The sequence below is a fragment of the Ochotona curzoniae genome, unplaced genomic scaffold (genome assembly GCF_017591425.1).
Source record: "Ochotona curzoniae isolate NIBS_2020 unplaced genomic scaffold, NIBS_Ocur_1.0 contig_1014, whole genome shotgun sequence".
NCBI classification, from domain to species: Eukaryota; Metazoa; Chordata; class Mammalia; order Lagomorpha; family Ochotonidae; genus Ochotona; species Ochotona curzoniae.
Genome location: NW_024464920.1, coordinates 28,606,258 through 28,634,091, shown reverse-complemented (window position 1 = coordinate 28,634,091; position 27,834 = coordinate 28,606,258). Strand labels below are relative to the sequence as shown.

The window sequence follows — 27,834 nt, the reverse complement described above, 5'->3', positions numbered from 1 at the left end:
ACTGCCCCAACAGTCAGAGTCACTGAAAGTCAAAACAGCCAGGGTTGCTGCGGGCTGCTTGGTGACCCCGGTCATGGGACCACAGAGCTATCTTCAGGAACAGAACTAAGCCCTGTGAATTCTAGGAGCCCCCTCACCACCCACTTTTTCAGTTTATTCTACTCAGACCAAGCAGGTCTAGCTTGTGTGGTGAGTGTAAATGTGCCCCACCATTAATGGATGCAACAAACATCGCTGCTTTGTTTCTCTAAACCAGACAAAACTTAGGTCCAAGTTCATTTCCCCTAAAGTAGTGAGGAAAAAATATTCTTTCTTTGATTTTTTAAATTTGCTTTTTAAAACCCGATTTGTTTGAAAGGGAGAGTGATGGAGAAAGGGAGACACAGAGACAGAAACAAATAGATCTTCAAAAACACTGGTTCACTCCCCAGATGGCTGGGGTGGGGCCCTGTCAAGGTGTTAAGAGCCCAAGTGCTTGGACCATGTTCCACTGCTTTCCCGGGCGCAGTATCAGGGAGCTGGATCAGAGGTAGAGCAGCTGGGACTCAAGCAAGTGCTTTAATGTAGGATGCTGAGGTCACAAGCAACGGTTTAACCTGCTGCGCCACAACCCTGGTCCCTTTAGTTTTTGTAGTTGGTCCTATGTGCAGAAGCCTCTCAAGAAACTACAAAGTCCAGAAAACCTGGTGAAAATGTGAAAGCTTCAGGATGTCCTTGATGTGTTCTAACAGTGGTCATTGCCCAAGCAGATGTGGTCATTCAAGGGCAGGAGTCTCCTGTGCTGAGCTGTGCTGACTCTCAAAGGATGGCACCTGTGTCATTCTCCCTTGGCTGTGCTAGTCACGAGGCCTTTGGCATTGCCCTTGGGGCCTTACAAGGAGTGGGTGAATGGACATATAATTTAATTCTTGAATTAAATATGTTATTAGTGGGGTTATATTTTTTAAATATCAAGGGCTCCTTTAAATTTGTTTAAAAAGTATTGATTTTCACTGTATTTGAAACTTAGAAAGACAGAAAAGTCTTCAATCTGCTGGCTGCCTTCCCCGGATGCACACAACAGCCAGGTTAGGCCAAGCAAAATCCAAGGACCTGGGACTCAATCCAGGTCTCGCACAGGAGAGGCAGTGGCCCAAGTACTTGAGCCATCATGTGAGTTTCTAGCAGTGGGGAGGTCAGTGCAGAGCTGGAATGCAAACGTGGTACTCTGCTAGGGGATTTACCAAGTGCCTTCCAATATGGGCTGCTTCGTAAGTCCTCTAATTACCACATCTTTGATTGGTCCATGCACATGATATTTTTTTCTTAATCTTTTTGACATATTCATTATAATTTGTATCTTCTTTTTCGTTGCCACTGTTTCCTCAGAATTTCTCTTTATTTGGATCTATCTTCCACAGGAGCAGGTCTCATCAAGTGTCTGGTGATTATTAACAGGTTGCCTATGGGCATTATGCACTAAGGAGCTGAATGGACAATCTGGAAGTTTGGGTGGGTTTCATTAGAGCCTAAGGGGTAGGAGTGTGTCTCATTAGAGGCCATGGAGTCAGAGTGGCCATTTCATTGTGGCTCCCGATTATCAGGACCCAGGAGACTTTTCTTCCCTATCTTTTCGTGGGGCACAGGGGACAGCTACCTGGTTTGTGAGCTACAGTCATTCTGACAGACATCATTAGAGATTTGTAGAACTGTGATTATGTCTTAGTTTGTATTTTTAACTTTCCTTCAGGCCAAGCCACTTATTTCTTAAAAGATTTATTTGTTTTTATTGGAAAGGTAGATGTACAGAGAAAGAGGAGAGAGAGAAAGAGAGAGAGAAAGAAAGAGTTCTTAGATTCTGTCCACTGGTTCACTCCCCCAATGACAACAAAGGCTAGCTAGAGCTGGGCCCATCTAAAAGCAGGAGTTTCCGCTGGGTCTCCCATGTAGATACAGGTGCCAAAGGACGTGGGACATCCTCTGCTGCTTTTCCAGTCATGTTAACAGGGAGCTGGATTGGAAATGGAACAGCAGAAACATGAACCTGGGCCCGTATAGGATGCCTGCACCACAGCACCGTGGTGCTGGCCTCAACCACTTCCTTACTTTTTAAGATTTCTTTTTATTTGTTTGAAATGCAAAGTTAAAGAGAGAGGGAGAGACAGACACAGAGGCTCCAAATGGCTGCAGTGGGCAGGGCTGAATCTAGGAGCTTCTTCTGAATCTCCCACAGAGATGCAGGAGTCCAAGTTGGGCCATCATCTGCCCTGTCCTAGGTGTATTAGAAGGACCTGGAGCTGAAGTTGAGCAGCCAGGACTCAAACTGGTACCTATTTGGGATGCTGTTTTTTGCAGGTAGTGGCTTCACAAAAGGCGCCACAGTGCTGGCCCCAACCCAAGCCATTTCTACAGGGATTAAGTTAGGAAGTGTAAGGGTGGTATCTCTCAAAGACAGGGAACATTAATCACAGGAAGTATGTTAAATGTGAGTATGTGATCAAGTTTAAATAAAATTCTAATCATTATCAGAAAGATGTAATAACATATAGTAAGGATAATACCAGATCCCCAAAGCAGGACATTCAGTGTCTGTGGAGATATCATCTGATAACATAGAAATCAAAAACAAAATAGTTTGTAGTCATCAGTTACCCTGTTTTCAACTCCTGACTCCTTACGTAATAAAAGGTAAGGGTACGTTAGAAAAGGCCAGTGTTAGTGATGGCTGTTGATATGAATCAGGTGCAACCTTGAAGTATGAAATATATATCCAACGATTGACTTCTTTCAGCTTGGCAGTGAAGGAGTCAGAAGTACTTGGTAAGATCCTTTCCATCAAGGATGTGTGGAGTCATTTATTCTGTGTCTTTTTCAAAACACAAAAACTCTGAAGGGGTATCTTGTTTGGAAAGGCCGAAAGGCAAAGATATGGGGTGATGTGACATCTCCGGGCTCCCTCCCTCAGAAATCCACAACAGCTGAGATGAGGCCAGGCTGAAGCAGGAACTCAGAACATGGATGCCAGCAAGCCAAGTGCTTTGGCTATCACCACTGTCTGCAAACTTGTACATTAGTTGCAAGCTGGAATCAGAAGCAGTGTTGAAACGCAAACCTAGGTATTCAAATATAGGGTGTGGGCATTCCAAGAAGCTTCTTAACTGCCGTGCCAAATGCCAGCTCCACAAAATCCCCGGGGGTTCAGTCTGTGGCCTTAGATGTCTTCATCTGCCAAGGGATCACCGTGGAAAGATTCAATTAGCATTTGAATTTCGTTCCTCCAACCCAGATGAGAGGAGGTCGCACACACAGTGGAAACGTTGGGTTATACACATACAAAGGGTGTTATTGTTGAACCACAGTTCCTCCTATTTGTATACACTATTACTGCTATAAAAATTTTGAACTCATCTTCTGAGAAAGAGAATATGTAGTGGTAGTAGTAACAGTAGTAATAGTAGAGACCTATGAAAGAAATGAGAAGAAAAATCCCACCAATTCTCCCAGTCAGGAAGGGCTCAGGGAATTTATGCAATTCAGGTAAAAATGTAACCAGGCATAGCAAAGTGATAGAATGTGACAGGTGCAGAGCAGAGATGGAGAAAGTCCTTTGAGCATGCACCTTAATAAATAATGCCTTTGAGCCCAGTGTGGTAGCATAGTGGTTAAAGTCCTTGCATTGCATGTGCCAGGATCCCATTTGGACACCAGTTTGTGTCCTGGCTGTTCCACTTCCCATGCAGCTCCCTCCTTGTGGCCTGGGAAATCAGTGGAGGACAGTCCAGGACCTTGGGATCCTGTACTGATGTGGCAGACCAGGAAGAAGCTTCTGGCTATTGGCTCTGGATCAGCTCAGCTCCAGCCATTGTGGCCACTTGGGGAGTGAACTAGTGGATAGAAGATCTTTCTCTCTCTCCTCTCTGTGGGTCTGACTTTCCAATAAAAAAAAAAATCTTAAAAAAAATAAAGAAAGAAACGCTACAGATGAAAATATAAACTAGCGTTTTTAGAAATAAATAAATCAATAAATGATGCCTTCACATACATTGTGTGTTAAGACGGCTTCTAAAATATCTTAGCAGGTGTAGCGCTTAACATGATAATGAACCATGACCTGACTCTCATATCAGTCTGACTTGATTTGCACAGGCTCTGTTTACAATCTTGTCCATCACCAGTTATGTATAGTTGTATTCAGGATTCTGAAAGACATTGCAGCAGCTTTTGTTGTTAATTCCAAACAATTGTTATGTTACTATGCAATAGGTAAGCAAATGACTTACCAGCTGTGATTGTCATGTAATCTTGGGAAGCTTGCTGTTAAGCAAGAGCAGGAAGATCCTTTGTTGTCCATAGTTTCATTGGAAGCCACTGAGAATACCTTAGGCAAGGGGAATGTCTAGTTGTTGTTAGAAATTTGACTCCAGGCTAGGTTTGCCCCTAGTCTTACCAGCATAAGAGAAAAGAATTCAAGGAGGCAAGGCTGGCATTTTGGCACAGTAAGTTAAGCTACTGCTTGCCACACCAACAACCCAAATGAGGTTATTTAGGTCCCGTCTGCTCCATTTTCTATTCAATTTCCTCCAAATGCACCTAGGAGAGAAGTAGAAGATGGTTCAGGTTATTGGACCCTTGACCACCATGTAGGAGTTGAACTCCTGACTCATGATTTTGACCTGGCTATTGTAGGTGTTTTGAGAGTAAATCAGTAGATACTTGATCTCTCTCTTTCTCTAATTCTGTCTTTCAAATAAATAAAGAATATTTTGAGGAGGCTATGTAAATGTATAAGGGAAAGCAAGATTTATTGAAAACGGTAGTACATGTTCTGATGTGAGTTCAGGCAACTTCTCTTTTAGGAGAAAGGGAGGGCTGCTACCCCCACTAGAGTTGGAGGTCAGACTCTTATAGGGTAGGAAGTGGTACCCAGGGAAGGTCAGTATTCTTTGGAGGAGGAGTTTGAGCAGGATTTGAGTACCACTAGCTTTTCATGTCCGTTTATTTGGAATCTCAGAAGTATCTCCTCCAAGGACTGCACCATACACAGTGGCCACCTCTGTGAGGTGTCACGGCAGATTGTGCATGAGGGGAATTGGGAAGGGCTGAGGCTGAGGCTGCAGTCATGATGGTTAGTCGCAGCCTGCCAGCTGGCGCTCACAAGAAGGGATGGAGTCCCAGGTGCACACACTAGCAGGTGTTACTGGCACTCAATTTCTCCTCATCCAGTAGCTCCCTGCCCGTCACTTCCTAACTGTGGAGGCAGAGGACTGTCAAGACTTCTTGAGAAGTCATTTCAAGTTGTGCAGACCCTAGTATTCTTGAATTGGACCATGGAATTCTGAGACTCTCCTTTTTGTCTGGCCAACATATTTAGTGTGTGGTTCCCTACATCCCGTGGATTTTGTTCTTATTGGCGCGATTACAGCATTCATCCTTTCATCTGGGTTTTCATTCTTTTCATGAATTTTAGGCAGTGGTTCAGATGAATGTGGAGGAGGAAAGTTGAGATCCAGAATATAAGGAAAAAACCAGAAGGAAGGACAGGGAGAAACTGCAGGTGGATCAAGTGGGCACATGAATTCAAGGTGATTGAAGTTTCCATTGCAGCTTCAGTTGCCCTTTTACCTTCTGTGACAGTCCAGTCATGTTTGTATTTGCTTCATGTAATGAGGTGAATTGATCATTCTCTTTTTTGATACCTCAAAGTCTCAGTCAAAATAACTCCTATTTTTTTTTTACATTTTAAGATCCTAGCCTTTGCAATAAAAAGAAAGAGAGATAGAAAGAGAGAGAGAGACTTGTTTGAAAAACAAGTTCATGGGCAGAGGGAGAGATCTTCTACATGATATTTCATGCCATAAATGCCTGTAGCAACCAGAATTAAAGCAGGAACTCCATCCAGGTATTGCAAGTGGGTGGCAGGGACCCGTATATTGGAGTCATCATCCACTACCTCCCAGGAACGTTAGCAAGCAGCTGGGCTTAAGAGGCATGGGCTAGCTTGGACTCAAACAGAGCATTCTCCCACATGGGATGCAGTCATCCCAAGTGCCTTTCCAATTTTTACCTGAGAAAAACTAATTTTAGAGTATTAAATGTTTGCAATTTTGGAAATGTAAGACTTCAATCCTTAACAAGATTTCTTATTTGCACAAATACCTACAAGTATACCAGAAATAAACTGATTGCCTCTTAGATGCATGACTTAAAGTACTAAAAAATAGTTTCTAAAAATTTCTGAGCAAGAAAAAAAGAAAGAAAAAAAAGGTATAAACCTGGAGTATCATTTCCCAGAAGGGATGTGTCTGGAGGTCTGAGAGTGGTTGGCATTTCACCTGGGGAGAGGGAGGAATTTAAGATCAGAGGAGCGCAAGGCTCCCGTGCTAGTACCAAGTGCCAGTCTGGATCGCCATGGATCCTGAGTCTTCTCTGGGTCATGCATTGGGCACCAAAATATCATTATGAGCATAAACAGGGTCTGTAAAAGGATGAATTCAAGGCAGATTCAGGACAAAACGCAGCGCCTTTCAATGTGTTTTGGGAAATGTTGAAGTGGTCTGCTCCATTCAGAATGCGTGCATTACGCCATAAACATGCTCTGGCTTGGCCTGAAGAAGCGGGATTTAGGTAAAGTGGAGGAGCACACTGGCTAGGGATTACTGCAGGGATGGGTAGAGTGCTGTGTCATAGAAAGAGGCTGTTGGAAAGGTTAATGATGAATAGTGTTAGGGGGGAGAGTTCTGAGACTAGATAAGGATTGTATTGAAAAAGATCAAAGGATTGCTCAGGGTTGCTGTGGATACACACATCAAGTTGACCTAACAAATAAGGTGAAGAGCTCTGGGCCACTGCTCCTCAGCTAAGTTTAATAGGTGTTTCTCATAAATGCATTTCGAGCCTCTTAGTGAGCACTTTGTTCTCATAGTTAAAACATGCAAAATCACCTCTTCTCTTTGAAACAGTCACCTAACACCATGCTATCAGTTTCCAAATATTTGTTTATGCCTGAAGTAACTGTCCAGATGTTTGAAAAGATAACCTAATACCATCAGTGCCTGAAACCGACATAAGTGATAGCTGAATGTTTTTTTCCATTGAGCTTTGAAGAATTTAAAAGGTACTAGAGATGAATTCTATTGGTTGTTTTTTTGTTCTGTTTTGTTTTGTCTTTTTGGATCCTGAAAAAAAAAAAAACTACTTTGCTGTTTATCAAAGAATCAAATTTACGCCTAGCCTAATAGATGGAGTTAACTTGATTTTTGGACAAGGTCTGCATTCCAAGCCAATACTGATTCTTTTTAAAGGCCAAAGAGAAAGAGACTGCCATCGATGAAAAAGAAGGATAGCTACAAAGTCGGGATACTTTTCTGTGGCTCAGAATCTCTCTTCAAAGACAGGTCTGGAAACAAGTCCTTGTGCTTCTTGAATTCTGATAAGGTTGTTTTTAGAAATTTGCAGAAGGAGAACCATTTGCTGGATGTGCAGAAGGCGAGGGTCAGGGCTGGTGTTGGGGTTGGGGTCAGAGGAGCCAGGAAACCTTGTCCTGTTGGAACGGACTGATGTGCAGGTGTAGGGACTGAGGGAGCACCAGGTTCTCAGGCAACAATTTGTGACAAGTCCTTCAAGCAGTCATCTCTTTCTGTTTAGTGTGTATCATCGCATTTGTTCTGGAACTTGACCAGGATTTCAGTCAGCTCATCATAAAATTGGATGCTGTCACTCATACTAACTACAACTTTGGTTCCTGTGGGAATTGGGACCCTGAACCAGCTCCACCACAAACGCCTGAGTCAGCACCTCCTCCACACATGCAGTGTCTGTCATACATAGCGCACGCATCAAGGGTATCCTGCTTATTGCCAAATGCCCACACCCAGGAGCTGGAATCCTTACACTGATGGCTGATGTGATGTGCCGTGGTCACCAGTGTTATCAGCCGAGCCCTAGAGAGACTGTGTATCCAGGACCTGGCAACCTTAGCCCCCCGTAGCAGCCTGACTGTCCATGGCAGTAATCTATTCACTCAGAAGCTCAGCAGGTGCAGGTCAGAGGGAAAGAAATAGCAACCCTGCTTTGATTAATATAATGCGCTTTACTGACTGGAATCTCTGCGGCTGAAAGCTAAAACCCATGTCCCAGTTTCACATTTGGCTGCACATGAGAGATTTGCTGCAGTAGAGGCGTTAAGTATAATAGACTTTGAAATAAATCACGTTGCACTTCCCCAATCTTTCAAATGAGGAATTAAACCTGTAAGTGAAACATCTGAAATAGCTGTTCTTTTTACATGAGACACAACTGGACATCCAGTACCTATAAAGATGGCTCGAGTACTGACATTTAAGAAAACGAAATTTTCTTTCTTTTTGGTTTAATGATATGGCTTAATTTGCAAAATACTGCTTTGAATAAACAAACATTGCAGATCTCATAATTTTTTTTTAGGATTTATTTGTATCTATTGCAAAGTCAAGTATAAAGAGAGGAGGAGAGACAGAGAGGAAGATCTTATCATCTGAAGAGTTACTCCCCAAGTGACTGCAACAGCCAGAGCTGAGCCAAGCCAAAGCCAGGAACCCAGAGTCTCTTTTGGGTCTCCTGCGCAGGTGCAGGGTCTCAAGGCTTTGGGCCGTCCTCTACTGCTTTCCCAGGCCACAAGAAAAGAGTTGGATAGGAAGCAGGGCCATCGGGATTAGAACCGGCGTCCATATGGTATCTCGACATGTTCAAGCTGAGGACTTTAGCTGCAAGCTACCGCACTGGACCCCAGATCTCATATTTTGAAAATAAGTTGCTTGGGTCCAGTGTAATGGCTCAATTAGCTAATCCTCCCTATTCAAGCACTGGTCCCATATAACAGTTCATATCCAGCTAGCTGCTCAGCTTCCCATCCAACTCTTGGCTTCTGGCATGGAAAAGTAGTGGAGGATGGCCCAAAGCCTTGGGACTCTGCATCGATGTGGGAGACTTTGAAGGAGCTCCTGGCTCCTGGCTTCGGGTTGGCTCAGCTCTGGCCATTGCAGCCACTTGGGGAGTGAGTCAGTGGATGAAGGATTTTTCTGTCTCTCTGTGGATCTGCCTTTTCAATAAAAACAAATATATCTTTTAAAAAATTATTTATTGAAAGGCAGATTTCAGACAAAGAGAAGGAAAGGAAGATCTTCCATTCACTGGTTCACTTCTCAAATGGCCGAAATCACCAGAGCTGAGCTGAACTGAAGCCAGGAGCCTCTTCCGTGTCTCCCACATGGACCTAAGGCTTTGGGCCATCCTTGACTGCTTTCCCAGCCAGAAGCAAGGAGCTGGATTAGAAGTGGAACAGTCCATATGGGATGTCAGTGCCACAGGCCAGAAGATTAATGTGCTATGCTACTGCGTTGGTCCCAACTTCTATTCTAACATGGAAAGTGGAGGCCAGGCATTATGGAAAAGGAATTCAGAGAGTTGTAACAGTAAGACATTGATTTATGTTAATAAAAAACATACAATCAATCTAGAGTAGAAAACCAGCTGAATGATGTGATGCTTTCCTGGGAACTGAGCTCACCCAAAAAAAGTGGTTTCAATGCTGAAGCCAGATAACATCAGGCCGTAGTGTCCTAGCCACCTGCCTTGGCTGAGCTGGCACTAAGGGCATGGTACAGCTGTCCCTATAAGATTCTAATGATGAGGCTTGTGATGTCATTAGCTTCTCCAAAAGATAAGACTTGGGTGGCCAGCCTCGTCCCTCTCAGAGGGTTTCGATCTAGGGAAAATCCCAGGTATATGCAGGGGAATTCCAGGTCCAGGCTAGATTAGAACTACACCTGCATGTAGCCCCGGGCTGACTGAAGGCCACTTCACCATCTTGTCAGTAGGGCATGTTGTGGGGGCTTCAGGCCTGCAGACTTCCCACTCAGCCTGTCTTAGCACATGGGTTTCTTTTTTATCTTATTCCAGTTTCTTCCACACACAGTCAGCATATGAAGGAGAAGAGGAGTGTGCAAGCCTCAGTGCCTTGCCAGTGGCTAACATGCAACTTCCCCCTTCGCCTTTCGTCTGTTCTACTTCTTCCTGACTGTCCATGGGGCCTCTTCTAAAGTCCCAGAGCACCCCCTTTTAGCAGAGTGAAGTTCTTGAGGTGTCCATGCTCTCAGCTGTCAACAGATGAAGTGTTCTCTTTCCTTCCTCCCCAAGCCTTGTCTTTCTTTTGTCTGGCCCCAGGAACAGGGATTGAGCTTTGGGCAACTTGCTATGTGCCCATGAAGACAATGTCATGACCATTCTATTGAAAAGTATATACCAAAGAATTCTAAGTGAAGAAGATGAGCACAAAATACTGAGTTTAATTAGATCATTTGATGAAAATGAATGTTGGGCAAAAATCACAGCTTATTTTGAGTCATATAAAATAGTCCTTTGTTGTTGTTTCAGTTGCTTAACCTCATAATAAAATAGAAGACAGCATCTATTTCAAAAACGGCTAATTCCCAATTCTTCCTAAACAAAATCTTTCAGCAATGTCATTTCATCATGTTGATTGATGGTTAAGACATCAGACTATTCAAACAATAAAAAAAAAAACCCCTTCCAAGTCAGTGAATCAAAAGAATTGTTCATGCTCTCCACACAAAGGGTGGAGCCCTCGAACCACTAGGGCAAGAAGGAAGTTGAACGAGCTTAAATACCAGGGCTTCCTCACTCCTGTCAGCCTAGAGTTCTGGCTTCCCAGGCAACATGAAAGTGCTCCTGATTCTGGGGATGCTGCTTCTTTCCAGCACCATCCAGGGCAAGGTCTTTGAGAGGTGTGAGCTGGCCAAAACTCTGAAAAAATTTGGAATGGATGGCTACAAGGGAATCAGCTTGCCGAACTGTAAGTCTGTGTTTCTTCCAACTTCCTGAGGCTGAAGCTCAGCTCATTCCCTAATGCCTGTAATAGAGATTTTCTTAACTCTTAATGTTTCTTCCTCTGCCTACAGCTCCCCTGTAAAAAAGAGACACTGAATTAGGAAGACTCAAATTGCTCCTATTGTTGGCAGAGTTATCAACTTAATGCTAGGCCCAGGACAAAGAAAAAAAATCCAGTCTTTTGCCTACCTGTGCTATTCCAAAGGAAACCTGTTGGCCTTTTTTTTTTTTTTCATTGGCCAAAGGAAGGCCAGTGGTGCTATGGACCCACTAGAGGCCCATCCAGGAGCTGACCGTACACGCTCATCTCCAGCTTTGTGATTCCTTGCCTTTAGTCCCTCAGGGAGTCCAGGAATTGAAACCATCCCCATCCAATCCCCCAATTAACACATCAAATCCCCCTACTCCCTCATAACAAACCCCCCCTCTAACTTAAATTTCCCATACCTCACATCATTACCCCCTACTTTTTAACACACTCCATCACACCCTAAAACTTCCTATAACCCCACCCCTCAAACCCCCCCCATTCCACACCCCTACCTCCTTTTAATCTATCCTCCCAAAATACCACCCCAATACTTACACAACCAACCAATTCCCCCACCCACCCTAATTCCCCCAAACTTCACCTCTCATCCCCCTTTTCCTTCCCCTATCCATTTTTTCCCAACCCTTCCCACCCCCCTACCCCCCCCTCCATCATACCCACAAAACACACAAATCAAACACCCAAATAACATTCCCATCTCTCCCCCATCCCCTTCATCCCCCCACCACCCTAAACCCCTACCCACAACCCTAATTCCCCTTCTACAATCTCTCTTCCCAACCTATCCCCCATTCCCAACTATCATACCCAACCATAAACACCCACTAACCAAAAATCCCTCCATCTATCATTCACTCATCCCACCCCCCTCATCACAAACCCACACAAAAATAAATTTCACCCCCCAATCACAACCCAACCTATCTTTACAATACATCATAAACCAAAAACCTCCCCACACCATCCCCCCAAAACCCCTACCACCACATAAGCCCAATCCAAACCCTCACACAACCCCTCCACAAACCCATAAACACAACATCTTTATCCATAATCCCATTCCCCCTTCCCCATTTCTTTTACCCCCCCCCTCTCCCCTAAAACAAACCCAAAAAAAATCCTATCCAATACAATCACCCCACTCCAACTCCCACCTCAAATCCAACCCCCATTTAAAAACCACTTTCCAAATACCCACCTCCATAACCCACAAAACTAATTTAAGCATATAGAAGTTAGGCAAATAGAATTGATTTTAGCTTACAGTGTAAGTTTGTGTTGCTGTTCATTATTAAAAATAATGTCTTTTCAGGGATGTGTTTGGCCAAATGGGAGAGCAGTTATAACACAAAGGCTACAAACTACAACCCTGGAGACAAAAGCACTGATTACGGGATATTTCAGATCAACAGCCGCTACTGGTGTAATGATGGGAAAACCCCGAAATCAGTTAATGCCTGCCGTATTCCCTGCAGCGGTAAGACAAGCAGCGTTGGGTGATGGCACAGGGGCCCTGGGGATGTCTTATAAAGAAGCAAGGCAAGGGGAAAAGCCTTGAGGTGTTCAGAGGGACCTGGGAGAAGTCCATCTCAAGTTCCAATAAGTTTTTGTTATCCTCACTTGTAATTCCCCAAGTGGGAAAGTAAAGAGCTGGTATCAGAATAGGTTGGTGCTCTTTTGTAAACACTAATTTCCAGAATGGTCTGTGGATCGATTGTTAATGCCTTACTGATGCTCTCTGCAGAACAATACTATTCCTCCTGCTAACTCAGGAGAGGAACAGGGTCATTTGGTGTGGGGCCTTTTTCTGATCGTTTTGTATTACTTGAAATGTTCTGAATACAAGGAAGAATTGAAATATTAGTATAACAAAGAACCATAAGCCTAACTTTTTAATAAGATTTATTTTATTTATTAGGCAGAGTTTTATATACAGAGAAAAATCTTCCATCTGCTGGTTCTTCTAATTGACTGCCATAGCTGGAGTTGGGCAGTCCCAAACCAGGAGCCAAGAGCTTCATCTAGCCCTCCTACTTGGGACACCTTCCACTGCTTTCCCAGGTGCATTATCAGGGAGCTGGATCAGAAGTGCAACAACTGGGATGACAGCACTGCAGGCAGCAGCTTAGCCCTTGTGCCACATCGGCAGCCACCAAAAATCCAACTTTTTAAATAATTAATTTTTTTGAAAGACAGAGACAGGACAAACACACAGACTTCCCATCTGACGCTCATTTCCTAGGCACCTGCAGCAGTGGGAACCAGGTCAAGCTGATACCAGGAACTCAGTCTCAGTATCATCTATGATGTTGGGGGCCCAAATATTTAGGCCTTCATCTGCTACCTAGCATCTGAATCAGGATTCAAACCAGTACTGCAACATTATCAGCAGCTTTACCTGTTGCATCACAATGCCCAAGAAGATTAATTTCAAAAAATTTTTAAAGATTTATTATTGTTTATATTGGAAAGGCAGATTTACAGAGAGAAGGAGAAGCAAAGAGCCACTGGTTCACTCCCCAAATGGCTACAGTGGCCAGAGCTGAGCCCATCTGAACTAGGAGCCTGGAGCTTCTTCTAGGTCTCCCACATGGGTGCAGGCTTCCAAGGTCTTGGGCCATCCTCCAGTGCTTTCCCAAGCCACAAGAAAGGAGCTGGATGGGAAGTGGTGCAGCCGGGACACAAACTGGCACCCATATGGGAGCCCAATGCACACAAAGTGAGAATTTAATCACTAGGGTATTGTGCCAGGCCCCAGAATTTTTTAAATCTACTTTTCAAAATGTTTGCAATGTATAAGAACAAGTACTCATTAACTAAATATTAGAAAATATAAATTAGGAAAAAATAGCAGTCATGATCTTACATCTCAGAAATTTACACCTATTGTCACCATTGGTATATATTCTTCTAAGATGTATATCAGTAATGTACATGCAAGTAGAATTTTATCATGTACCTGCAATATATCCATATGCAAATGGATTTATAATAAATTTTCAATAGAATTGCTGAGTAGAAAAAAATTACTAGACATTTTTTTTCCTACTGTTTGCTGTGAACAGGGCTTTTCCTCACAGTAGTTTCTCCAAAGCTTCCAATGACCTTGGTAGTTGAGAGACAGAATGCTTCATGTCATACCAAAAGAGTAGGAGGAAAAGATATCCCCAACCATCACACATGTGTAAACTCTTGGAAATAGTACTTTTTCATCACCTATCGCAACGTCACTGGCTAAACCTAAGCTTGACATGCAATTGCTGTGATAGTTGTTGACATCTCTCACCACCTCTCTTTCAGCTTTACTGCAAGATGACATCTCTCAAGCTGTAACCTGTGCGAAGAGGGTTGTCAGTGATCCGCAAGGCATCAGGGCATGGTATGTGTTGCTGTATGTCCCAAGGGAAGACTCCCAAAGCCCCAAAGATGTGCTGTTGAAAAGGGAGCCCGTGCTAGTGCTGAATGACCTAGATCCTTATAGAAATAATACTTAAACTACCTCAAAATCTTATTCGTCTATCTCAATTTATTTTAGGAAATTTCCAGAGTTTCTAAGATTCTTTACACTCTTACAGTTCCTTGTTGTGTCTTGAGATAATGTCTAGCATAATAAAAGGCGGAAACTGCTTTGCATCTGCTGTTGGGCAACACAACCTGTGCTCTCCTGAGGCCAGTGGGGTGGGGCAATGCGTAACGTTTGCACACTTTGTTTTACCAGATGGCAATGCTTCAATCTGTCTGTTGTCTTCATTTTATTTATTGATCTACTTTTTTTTAATATAAAAAGTGGAACTATATAGTATAAAGTCATAATGGCAGATGGAGCTGCATAACAAATTTTTGCTTCCTTTAGTCTGGAGAAAGATAATATTTGGAAACTCTCCCACGCCACCCCACCCCCCAAATTCTTCTATATCCAAAGTGGAAACCAGGTCCTCTCTTGAGATCCATCACATTTTCTGAACTGAAAAACCATTCATCTCGCTTTTTAGAAAACTTTATGTAATTGCTTTACTTAAGAATCAGAGACAAAGATTTTCTATTCATTGATTCAATCTCGAATGGCCACAACAGCCAGGGCTGGGCCAGGCCAAAGGCAGAATCCCAAAACATGATCCTGGTCTCCTAAATGATTGGTGCGGATGCCACTACTTGATCCATCCACTGCTGCCTTCTAAGGAGTACATCAGCAGGCAGCTGGAGTCAGCAGTGGGGTCAGAATTCTCACACAGCACTCCAACACATGTTATGATGCAAGTATCCTGAGAGCATCTTAGGGGCTGCACCTGCGCCCCGACCTAGGCCACTCTTCTCCCATTGTTAGCAACACAGGAAGCTAGGATGGCTGTGCCACCGAAAGCTCCACACAAGAGGCTGTCGTAACACAGCCTCTCACCCTGGGGAGGTGAACACCCTGGATGCAGAATCGTTTCACCCTTTGTAGCTAAATGCAAGCATGCAAGCTGCCACTCAATCAAGGCAGTGCACGGAGGTCAAAGCCAATGCTCTCTCAACAAAGCTTGCATGGTGCAGCAGCTGCACTTGGCCTCCCACCCAGAGGTCAGCTGGCCACAGCACCTGTCATTTCTTTGATATTTTGTTTGTGTTGTTGACAGGGTGTTTTGTTCTCCCCATAGATGTGAAATATATTCTCCCAGTTTACCATGTTTTAACCTCTCCCTTGTTTTGCCTTTTTCTACAGGGTGGCGTGGAGAAGCCATTGTCAAAACCGAGATCTCTCTGAGTATACTCGGGGCTGTGGAGTGTAACTGGAATTTTCTTCTTCTGCTCATCTTGTCTCTTTCTCAGCTTCAGGGAGTGGTAAAGTCGCCAGCATCATTTCCCCTTCGAACAGTCTCACTGTTCCAGAGGCAAAGCAGCGCCTTTCTTCCAAGAGCCTGTTCACTAATGTACTTGTTATTTGACATTAAAACTACATATTTCAGTTTGCTAATAACAAACTGGGGAAAATTCATCTAAAACTGTAGTTATCAAATGTATTTCTAGTATATTAACCTTGATGAAAGAAATAACTTGAATTTCTCTTGAGTAATACAAATATTCATCAATATTGAGTTAAAATATTAAAGAAGACTATCTTTAAACTACTTGGCTTAGGCAGAACTCCAGAGTCAGTGTGGGCCTTGGATGCCTTCTGTCCAGGACCGTCTCCAATGCAGGAAAAATCAGCTCTCTTGGTTGGCAATAGACAGTTGTTAAACGAGCAGTTATTCAATTCTTTAAAAATGGAGACTGAGTTAAGAATTTTGCTTTCATAACGGATGTGACCTCTAGTTTAACGATTTCCTTAGACAGCTTTCATTTACACATCCTTAAAATAGAAACATGATTTATATGCAGTGTAGTCCAATAAAGAACACCTAAGGTGCTTATTGCTAATTGTGAAGGAGGAATTAGACGAGCTTGTACTGTTTCTTAATTTTATTAATTTAGAGTTGTGCATTATGATTAATTCTGAGACAGGATGAGCCCATGGATGTTGAAATGATTGCTAATTAACCAAAGTGTGAAACTATGCATGTTGTAAAAACACATTATTATTAAAGGCTTTGCAATGAATACCTTGTCTTCCTTTCTAAAAAAATACTTATTCACTGGGCCGGAGCTGTGGCAAAGTAGGCTAAACCTCTGCTGGTGCCTCTAAGCACCAGCATCCTGTATGGGCACCAGTTTCCGTCCTGACTGTTCCACTTGGAACCCTACACCCGAGTGGGAGACCCGGAAGAAGCTCCTGGATCCTTGCTTCAGATCAGTTCAGTTCTGCAAATGCAGAAAGGGACGAATAGGAAGAAGCTGTAGCTTGGCTTAGTGCATGCTCCAATTGGGAGCAGCTGATCTTTCTACGGCAGTGTTAAACTTTGTCACAATCCCCAACATTTTTCTTCTTCTCATGAGCCAAACATGTCATTCCTTCCTCTGGATTCCTTGGGTAGCTGTCAAAATAGCTTTATCCTTTGTTCAAGATCCTAGAATTTTCCATTTTTAAAGATTTATTTATCCATTTGAAAGGTAAAATCACACACACACACACATGTAAATGCACATACAGAGCAAGAGAAATCTTCCATCCACTCATTCATTTCTCAGCTGTCCACAAAACCTGGGTCTGGACTAGGCAGATTCCAGGGGGCAGAGTCTCCAGCTGGGTCAGCTGGGTCTCCCACACAAAAGGAGCAATTAAAGCAAGCAAAAGAGCAGTGGACAGACGTTACAGTACCCACGAGCACACATGCGGGTCAAGTCCGGGAGAGGGCCAGGCTGTGCCAGTTCAAACATCTGCTGGCAGATCTGAGAACCAGGATGGGGTGCAGGACAAGTCAGTTTAGGCTGCAACACCAACCAGTTGACATTAGGACTCAGTGGCTGCACTGAGCTATCCTGTGGCACCCACCAGCAGGAGCTGGAACTAGGGGCAGGTTGGACAAAGCCAAATTGAAGCACCTGCTGGTTGATGCTGAGGTGAGGCCAGTATGAGCACAGTATGTGCCGGATCCATGAGTCCCAGTGCTGGGAGATCCAGCATGGCCCAGATGGCCTGGCACAGGTCCTTGGACACAACTACATGGTGGGTGCCAGGTCTGTGAGCCCCAGGGGAGGTTGGGGAGAGGAGGTCCAGCGGGATCTGGGTTGCCTGGCCTGGAGACTTGGGCCTGCCTGTGAGGGCTTGACCTCCTCAGTGGAGGATACGGAGCAGTTGGAAAGCAGGCCCAGATACACATGGAGAAGATGATAGTACATTTGGGTCAGCAGAGGACATCTGGTACCATGGCAGAAGAAGGAGAATAGAGCAAATTGGACAACTATCCCAGCCAAACGATGACAGCAAAAATTGGGGGCGAATGGAGAGAGACTCTAAGGTGGACTGTTAGCCTATGGACATTGTAAGGGTTCCCTCATCCTTCGATCAGCAAGATCGAAAGCATTTCAAAACCATCAAAAGCACTTGGGCAGAACTCTCAGAGGCTGGGAGGCTCTGGGAGGCTCTCAGAGGTTGGGAGGCTGGGTATGCCTTCTCAGCTTGGGTCCTGCCTCCCCCAGACACAGGAAGAAGAAATGGAAAAATTGCAAACAATGATCACACCCATTTTCCCCTAATCCTCAATCCTTCCCACCCTGATCAACAATGTAGGCACCATTAAAAATAAAAATATTACAAAAAAAAAAAAAGAATCTCTGGCTATGCAACCAGAGACTGACCACTGCTGCAGAGTGTCACCCACAGCATCTACTTTTAAAGGGCGTCTTTGCCTAGGGTGAGTTTTCTTGTGGTCCAGCAGGTTTGCCCCGTTAAATAATTTGCATTTCTTGTGGAGCTGGGGAGTTGGCCTTGCCTTTAGTAGGGACTTTCCCAGTAGGCCAAGGGCCTGCGGTAATCCTCTCCTCCACCTTCTCCTCCCTGCCTCACCACCCCCCCACCTTCGATCCACAGTGACAAATCTTTCTCATATGGGAAGAGTTTCACCTTCTGTTATTGCTTCATGTAGGATAGGGGCATTGCGTTGGCCCTGCCTAAGATTGTGAGGTTGCCAAGGATCCAAGGAGCCCCGGGCTCCTGGCTGCAGGGCCCCAGCGAGTGATAGAGCTTCAGAGAAGAGGACATAAATGTTCTGGAACCGGCTGCCTGCTTTACCCAGGGGCCTGTAGGTGGCCCTATCTGGAGGCATTTGATGTTGAAGGAGTTGAAATCCTTGTTGAATTACTGTTTGGGAACGTGTTTTCTGTATTGTGGAGGAGACAAACTGAACTAATTTGTTCCAAAGAGAAGGCCCCAAGAGCTCAGCAGCACAATGAAAACTATGCTTTCATCTGAATTCTTTGTTCTAGCGTGCAATGTTTCCTGTTCAGCAAACCCAGACATGAATGCATGTCCAGACTACTGGAGGTGTGGATATACAGAGCCTTCTGCTTGAGAGAATACACACGGTTCCCCTTAAAAGCCATTTAGTTTTGGATAACTGCTTTCCCAGCAGAAGACTTGTCAGTGAGGTGGTTATCAGCTGTATGCCTTGTGATGGGAGGCCTAAAAATGAACTAGTCTATTCCCTACACTGCCTCACAAGTGTTGTTTTTCTCAGACATGTCAGTGAGCCTCAGGTGACAATGTCTAGATTTATTTTAAGATTTTGAAAAGGAGAGAGAGAGAGAGAGAATCTTTATTTGTTCACTATTCAAATGGCCACAATGGCCAGGGCTGGATCAAGCCAGAACCAGGAACTTCTTCCCGGTCTCCCACACGGCTGCAGGGCCCCAAGCACTTGGACCATCTCCCACTGCTTTCCCAAATGCATTAGTAGGGAGCGGCATTGAAAGTGGAGCAGCCAGGACTTAAACAGATGTTGGCATTGCAGGAGTCAGTTTTACCTGCTACACCAAAATACCAATGTGTAGGTTGCTTAAATGCCTGCTGATATTTGTCATCCGAATTTTCCTAAAATTTGAATCACTGCTCTCAGTTGTAGTTCTTGCTTCTCAGGCATGAAGAGGTCAAAGAGGTGCTTAGCACCTCATTCTGGGTGCTGGATATAGGTTCTAGCATTACGTATGAGAATACCAAGTATTATGCCTCATTAGCATCTCTGTTTAGAAATAGGGTCTGGGGCCCGGCGCGGTGGCGCAAGTGGTTAAAGGTCCTCGCCTTGCACGCCCGGGATCCCATATGGGCGCCCGGTTCTAATCCCGGCAGCCCCGCTTCCCTTCCAGCTCCCTGCCTGTGGCCTGGGAAAGCAGTCGAGGACGGCCCAAAGCTTTGGGAACCTGCACCCGCGTGGGAGACCCGGAAGAGGCTCCTGGCTTCGGATCGGCATAGTATCGGCCTGTTGCGCTCACTTGGGGAGTGAATCATCGGACGGAAGATCTTCCTCTCTGTCTCTCCTCTCTGTATATCCACCTTTCCAATGAAAAAATAATAAAAATAAATCTTTAAAAAAAAAAAAAAGAAATAGGGTCTGCCTCTAGCAATCTTTGGAAATAGTTAGGGCCTGGCACGGTGGCTCAACTGGTTAATCCTCCACCTTCCGACACCAGGATTCCATGTGAGCATTGGTTCATGCCCATCCAGCTCCCTCCTTATAAGAGGATGGCCCAGGGTCTTGGGAGACCCAGAGGAGGCTTCTGACTCCTGACTTTAGATTGGCCCAGCTCCAACTGTTACAGCCACTTGGGGAGTGAACCAGTAGATGGAGGATCTTTCTGTCTCCTTCTCTCTGTAGATCTCATATGTCTTTCTAACAAAATAAATCTTAAGAAAAAACTAAGTAAACAAATAGGTGCTGTTTGAGCAGAGTCTTCAGTAACAGTTACTGTAATGCAATCAGGCACAAGAACTCTTTCCTTATGGGCCTTCTATTCTAGAAGTTCATACTGGAGCCAGAAAACATTACAAAGGAAACTTAGGTGCTTCTGGACATCACACTGATCTCAGTAAGGATGTTGCCAGGAATGACTCGTGAGGGATGGAAAGCGGTTGTGGCATTCTTCAAAAACAGTCCAGCAAAGAGGTGACACAGCTGAACAAATGGACAGAAAGCAGGTGACTGCTTCAGTGGGAGCATGCTGCTCAGTGGAGGTCAACCAGTGGTGCTGCTTTCAGCTAGAAGGCCCAATAGTTCCTCCTCCAAAGGACTGGTCTCTCATCCTGGGCAGGTCTGGAAGGAAGGAGCCCAAATCATACTGACCCTTGAAACATCAATTCCTTTGGCCCAGAAGGATTCCCAGGGAGTGGTTAGCTGAAAATGGCTGCCGGGAGCAGCAGGCTTCTGACCTTTGTAAAGGACAAAGCGAGCCCATTAAGATGGACAGGTACTGGGCGTTGGGGAACTGGGCATCATATTCCACCAAGTAATTGCCCTGGCCAGGAATCTCAGTTGGTCCTGCATGGCTAAACTGTTCTTCAAAGACAGCATCAAGGAGAAAGAAAGACTGGCTGTGAGCAGGGGGCATTTGTGGATTCATGCAGACAAACTGCCACTGCCTGCTGCACCATATGTCGGAGGCTGGCACCCGACAATCAGAGAGAAAACCACCAAAATGTCGCAGGAAGTGGCCAGTTGAGGCCAGTGCCGTGAGTGATGAGAGAGGTCAGTGGAGTAGTCTGTTGAGTGAGTGGATTTCAGCGCATTGTAAAGGCTGTAAGAGAAGAGCAAGCAGGTGACCCGAGGCGAACAGCTGCACTATAGACTGTGGTCTCAGGTGTGTCTGTAACAGCAGCATCTTCTCAGGGTGAGCTTTCTGTGTTCCAACAGGTCTTCCCTGTTAGGTAGTTTGCATGTCTTGGTGGAGCTGAGGTGTTCACCACACCCTTAGTCTGGCACTTTCTCAGTGTGCCAAGTATCCCTGGGGAGATCTTCCACATCAAGGGTATTAGCAGTGATGGTGGTGAGAGGGGGATGTTAATGTATAGTTTTAAAATCCTGGTCCTTGTCATGCACAACGCTATGTGTTTTAAGTGCTGATACAAATGAGATCCATTTTTCCAAAAGGTGAGAATGCAAATACACACACACACACACACACACACACACACACACACACACACACACACACAAGAAACACTCACCATGACCTAGCTGTGGGCCAGAAAATTTGCCCAAAAGGAGAAGTGGTGGGAGACAGAGAGGGCACCTGGCTGTTCCTCCAGCCATGGTTTAGAGTGGAAGAGATCCCTTCCCAATTGTTGGTCTCGTTTATGGTCTCAGGGCTGTGTTTCTCCAGGTGTGAAGTTCCCTGGGAATTTACATGGCACCTGCACAGATTCCACATGGAGTTCAAGGCATCTTCCTTCTAAGGCCGAGATGAAGCAGATGGACAAGAAGAACAGACTTACACATGGGCACAGGGGGTGGTGGCTTGTAGGTCCCTCCAGCTCATCCTCACGACCTGTCTGCCTGCTCAGCCCACAGCAGCAGGAAACTGGCTCAAAATCACAGAGAAACTGGAACTTGAGCCAGGCACTCTGACATGGCATATTGTTGCTCCAAGCACCTTTCCCAATTTTTAAAAAGACTCAGCTTATTTTTTAAGAAAGATTTATTTATTTTAATTGGAAAGGCAGATATGCAGAGAGGAGGAGAGACAGAGAGGAAGACCTTCCATCCAATGATTCACTCTCCAAGTGGCCGCAACGGCCAGTGCTATGCCGATCTGAAGCCAGGAGCCAGGAACTTCCTTCAGGTCTCCCATGCAGGTGCAGGGTCCCAAGGCTTTGGACCTTCCTCCACTGCTTTCTCAGGCCACAAGCAGGGACCTGGATGGGAAGTGGAGCTGCTGGGATTAGAACCGGTGCACATATGGGATCCCAGAACGTTCAAGGTGAGGACTTTAGCTGCTAGGCCACAGAGCCGGGCCCAAAAGACTCACTTATTTTTATTTGAAAGATAGAGTTATAGAGAGGAGAGACAGATATCTTTCATCTGATGGAAGGTTTGGCCATTGTAAGTCTTGCGATATGTTCTTCCAGAGTGCACATACATCATGTAAGATACACAGAATAACAGGTTGTACATAGGTGCCCATATGCACATGTGAGCAATGAAACTTTTTACCAAAGTTAAATCTTATTTTACAGACTGCCTTACGACTTGCTTCTTTTCACACAAATTATGTCCATACCCAGAAATACAAATCTCTATTGTCACTTTAAAGGACAGGTAGCAGTCCATCCTATGAATATTCTATAATGTATTGACCCACTTCCCACTAGTAAGTCCTTCAGTTGTTTCCATTTTTTGCCTCGGTGGATTGCTGTGAACAGCTTTGTGCATACGAACATGTGTCTTCGTATTTCTTTATGATATATTTTCAATCGTAGAACTGCTGTGTAAAAAATTACTGGGCATGCTTTCTCCGACAGTGTCTGCTGCGAAGCAGACTCTCCCTCGTAGTGATTTCAGAGCGTCCAATGTACACGAGAGACAAAATGCTTTCCTTGCTGCCGAATGGGGTAGGATGAAGAAAAAGTTTCACCCCAGCGATATACGGACTGTTGAGAAGTAATTTCTTAGTATTCTTCCCTTAGCCTCTCAGAATAAAACCGGTTGCATCTAAACTGACACGGCTCAGCGGGTGAGGAAGCTCGCATGGCGGGGCAGCTGCACGTGGCCGCCACGCCCAGAGGCCAGTTGAGCACAACACTCCCCACCAGCCATCCCCAGGCCCTTTTATCTGTTGTGACAGTATTCCTCCTCTCCCCCAAAGGATTTGAAGTGTGTGGTCATATTTGACGGTGTCCTAGACTTTTCACTGTTTGTTGAGCCTTCCTCAATAGAGTGGCGTGCAGACATCATGGTCAAAATCAGGATCTCACTCCCTGTGCTCAGCGGCTGTGGAGTGTAACTGGAATTTTCCACTGGAATTTTCCTCTGCTCATCTTGTCTCTTTCTCAGCTTCAGGGAGTTACAAAGTCACGTTGCTATTGTTCCCCTTCAAACAGAATCACACGGAGTTATGCATGTTGTAAAATAAACATTATAATTAAAGGCTTTCCAATGCATACCTTGTGCAAAAGTACTTTCAAAATTTAATGGAAGGGCCTGCCTCCTCTCTGTATATCTGACTTTCCAATAAATAAATAACTTAAAAAAAAAAAACTTAACATCCTTAAAATATATCAATCTCCAAATAATGGAATCCCACCACAGACTAGAAGCATAGAACAATGATTGGAATGAATACAAGTTGATTGAATGAGTACACTGCTGATTATCTAGTATATTCCTTCTATCTTGAGCATGCTAAAATTTGTGTTCTTTAACCCATATGATTTGCAATGACTTCTGGAAATCCAACTCCTGTTACCTAAGTGTAATTCATAGGTTAGCCATCGGAGGGTAGCAGAGGGCTTCCATACTGGTGTACACATAGGCTTCAAGATTCAGGAACCAGAGTTTGACCTTGGGGCTTGGATGGACTGACCTCCTTAGCAATGTGGCGGCTGCTGGGGGGACCTGAACCAGGTTGGGCTCAATGCTTTGGGCTCATTGCTGCCAAGTGGAGGGCAAATCCTGAGCTTGTGGGCGTGCCAGCTGCCTGGCAGAGAGCTCTGGGGTCTGGAGGGTGTGGAATTACTGCCTAAGGACATCCATGGATAAGGCCACTGTAACGGTAGATGAAGAATGAACCCTGAGACTCCCAATAACAGGGCCACTGTACTTGCAGGTAAGCGAGGGGCTGAGGCCTTGTGATTTGGAGGGGAGAGACTGAAAGATTTGTATGGGTCAGACTGATACATCAGTCCACATGGGAGTCCTGAGTTGGGACTGTTAGCATGGAACATTGCTGACCACCACATGCCAGTCCACGCTAAAGCTAGGGCTGGGGGCCTATCTAGCAGGGTTAGATCCCAGTACCTGACTGTCAGAATAGGAGACAGGTCACATTAGGCAGGGCCATGACCCTAACCAGCACGTAAGAGAACCAGGTCTGGGATTATATTCTGTGAGGGATATGTGGGCCGAACCCTGCGGTGATGAGCTGAACTGGATGTGACAATGGAACCTGTCAACACTCACAGGTACAGGGACTGAAAATAGCACCCGCACGTGCATCCTAAAACAGGGAGTGAGGTGGACCAGGTATCAACATTCACCAGCTCATGCAAGGCAAAGATGGAGGGGCGGGTATGCCAGGAAAGAGCTTAGCATCCGCTGGCATGTGCAATATCTGAATCTGGGAATGGGCTTAGTCGGGGAATGCGGGTAACTCCTATAGTAGGTCACAGCTCCAGCTGGTGAGCATGTGGTCCAGACCTGGAGGTTGGGCAAGCTGGGCAAGGTAGCTCCAACTGTTGGCAGATGTGTGGGTTGGTTTTGGAAAGGGGCAGACCGGTCAGAGCTGAGCAAACCTTAGCTCACTGGCAAGTGCAGAAAACAGGCAGGAACACTGTCATACCTGCTGGTTTTCAGGAGCCAGGGACGGGAGCAGACTGAGCAGGGCCAGGTTCCAGCACCCGCCAGCCAGAGTTGGTACTAGGGGCAGGCTGGGTCAGGTCTGGCTACAGCATTTGAAGGCAAAGGCCAAGACAGATGAGGGATTAGGCCAAGCGAGGTCAGAGCAACCACTGACATGCACACGATCTAGGGCTGGGAACAGCCCTCATTGGGGAACCAAGGAACACCCTGGCTGGGTTGTGGTTTTCACTGGTGAATGCAAAGGCCAGAGTGGGGACTGCTGTCTGGTCTGGACATAGCTGCAGTGTCCCTCAGCGCAAGTGTGGACTGGGTCTGGGGTGCGCCAGATTAGGCTAGATTCCAACATCCACTGGTGCTCTAGGAACCAGCGTAGGTGCAGAATGGGCTAGGCTAGGTCTCTGCTCCTGCTGATCCACGTGTGACCAGGCTTGGCTGGGCTGTAACACACAACAGTAAAAACCAGAATGTGCGAAGGCCAGTCAGGAAAGGCCACTGTTCGTGCTAGGACAGGAGGTGAACTTCGTAGGGCTGGTCCATGAACTAACTGGTGTCCATGAACTAACTTCTGGCATTGGGAGAAGTTCTGATGGAGGAGCTTGGGGAACTCCTCTGTCAGCACACAGTTCCTGCAGGTGAGCATAAGAATCAAAACAGGCAGCAGCCAAGACCAGGCCAGGTAATGGTATCTACCAGCAAATATTTGGTGCAAGTAGGGGGCGAACCAGGCTGGGCCAGTTCATATCACCTGCTGGCGAATCCAAGCACCAGAATTGAGTGTTGGTCAGGCCAGGCTGGACCACAACACAAGCCAGTTCACATGAGAGCCAGGACTCGGGGCTTGCAGGGCTGGGCTAGGCTGTAGTCCCCACCAGCATGAACTGGAATTGGGGGTGGGCTGTACCTGGCCAGGCTACAACACCCACTGGCAAATGCCAAGGTGAGGCGGGCCATGCTAGATTGGGCCGCAGCACCCAACCAGCACACGTGAGATTTCGCAGGGGAGAGGTGAAGCCTGAAAGGGGCTGTGTGGGGCTCCCTTGATAGACCACCACTCCCACTGGAGAGTATGAGTTGGGATGGGGCAGACGAGGCAGGGCAGGGCTATAACATTTGTGGGTCTGCATATAAGCTGGATCAAGGGAAAGCCAGGCTGTTTGTTCCTACTGGTGCATGTATAAGTCAGAATGGGTGTGGGTTGGTTGGGCTTTGCCTCAACATCAGTTGGCAGGTACTGGCACAGGGGCAAAATTCTGTCAAGTTAAACTCCAGAACCACTTGGAGAGTGCTTGAACTGGAGTGGGAGTGGGCTTAGTAGGGAAATAGTGGGCACTTTCCTTTTGGATTGCTGCTCCATTTGGTAAGCATGAGAACCAGGACTGGGGCAGGCACAGCTAGACAGAGAGTGGAACTGGCAGGCATGTGTGTGGGCTGGAGAGTGGGGCTGGTTGGGTTGAACTAGGCTTTAATGCCCTTTGACATGTATGAGAGCTGAACGGGATGTGGGACAGACTGGACCAGTCTGCTGTACATATTGGCAAGCATTGGGACCAGGGTAGGAGGTGGGCCTGGTAGGGGCTACTGAGGGTCACTCTGACTAGGCTGCAGCTCTCACTGGTGTACGTGAGGGCCGAGTGTGTGGTGGGAAGGATTGGGCTGGGCTGTAACACTCATTGGTTTGTGTAGAAGACAGGGTTGGAGGCAGAGCCAACCCAGCAATTGCAACCACCAGCATATGAATAGCTGTTTGGAATTAAGGACTGTGCCAGACTCTGTATTGGCAAGCACACACAAGAATCAGATCTGGGGGTTGCCTCAGATGAAGTTTCTATAGGGATCCCTGCAACTGAACTGCCAGACTCAGAACCTCAACCATGAAAGAATTGCAGGTTCCATGGTCTGACTGTGGAGCGCATATGTAAGAGCTGAGCCTCTTCAGTGCCTTAGATGGAGCAGTGGACACCATATCCAGGTGCACAAGGAGAATATGGCTGTATATTGGAGTCTGCAGAGGGCATCTGATACCACAACAGAGGACGGAGGACAGAACAGATTTATCAACTATTCCAGTCAAGAGTTGGAAGTGAATATCTGGGCAAACGGAGACTCTTATGGTGGACTATGTCAATCAGTGGATTGTGGAGAGATTTCATCGTGCTTGGAGTGGCAAGATCGGCAGTAATTCAGAACTGTTGAACTATCAAAGCCTCTTGAGCAGAACCCACAGAGCATACCCCACATCAGGGACCCTCATCAGGGACCTTGGGGTGGCTGTCCACCCCAGGATGTGGCTTCTCTCTTTATTTCTTCCCTTCTCCCAGATGACACAGGAAGGAAAAAAGAGAGAGAGAACGTGGAAATAATGATCTCACCCACCTTCCTGTAGCCCTTGACTCTTATTACCCTAATCAACTATGTAAAAATCATCAAAATTCAAAATAATATTAAAAAACTCACAAACCATTCTGATACTAACTCAGAAAGACTGTGCGCTTATTTGTACCAGTATACCCTAAGGTGTGCAAGAATTGTTCAGAATAGAGTAATGAAACTTGGGAGAGTGGCAACCAAGAATTAAAATGACAGTATTTATGTAATAGCTGCTAATATAGTTCAACCACAGACAAAGATCAACAAAGACGAACAGCAGAAGAAAGGCTGGGGACCAGTTTTGTGGGAGGCAGGTTGAATCGCCACCTGCTTCGCTGATTAGAGTCCCAGCTGCACCACTTCCAATGCAGCTCCCTGCTAATGCACAGGGGAATGCCATACAAGAAGGCCCAAGTGCTTGGGTCCAGGGTACAGAGATGGGAAAGCAGAAGTAGCTGCTGGCTACCACCTGGCCCAGCCCCGTCTGTTGTAGGAGAGAATGAGTGGATGGAAGATGTCTCTCCCTCTCTATGACTGTCGTCAAATAAACACATTTTTTAAAAAAAAAAATATTTTAAAGGACAGCAATGTTAGTTGGAAAATTCACGTGTTTTTGAGGAATGCTCA

At 45.6% G+C, this 27,834-nt stretch overlaps 1 protein-coding gene across 1 annotated transcript; it reads left to right on the top strand.

Moving 5' to 3' along the window:
* Window positions 1-10,644: 10,644 nt before the first annotated feature.
* On the top strand, window positions 10,645-15,864 carry LYZ (lysozyme). The gene is made up of 4 exons (XM_040981876.1): window positions 10,645-10,828; window positions 12,228-12,392; window positions 14,216-14,294; window positions 15,618-15,864. Exons 1-4 carry the CDS (start codon window positions 10,693-10,695, stop codon window positions 15,682-15,684), a joined length of 447 nt encoding a protein of 148 aa, XP_040837810.1. The 5' UTR covers window positions 10,645-10,692; the 3' UTR covers window positions 15,685-15,864.
* The last annotated feature ends 11,970 nt before the right edge of the window (window positions 15,865-27,834 follow it).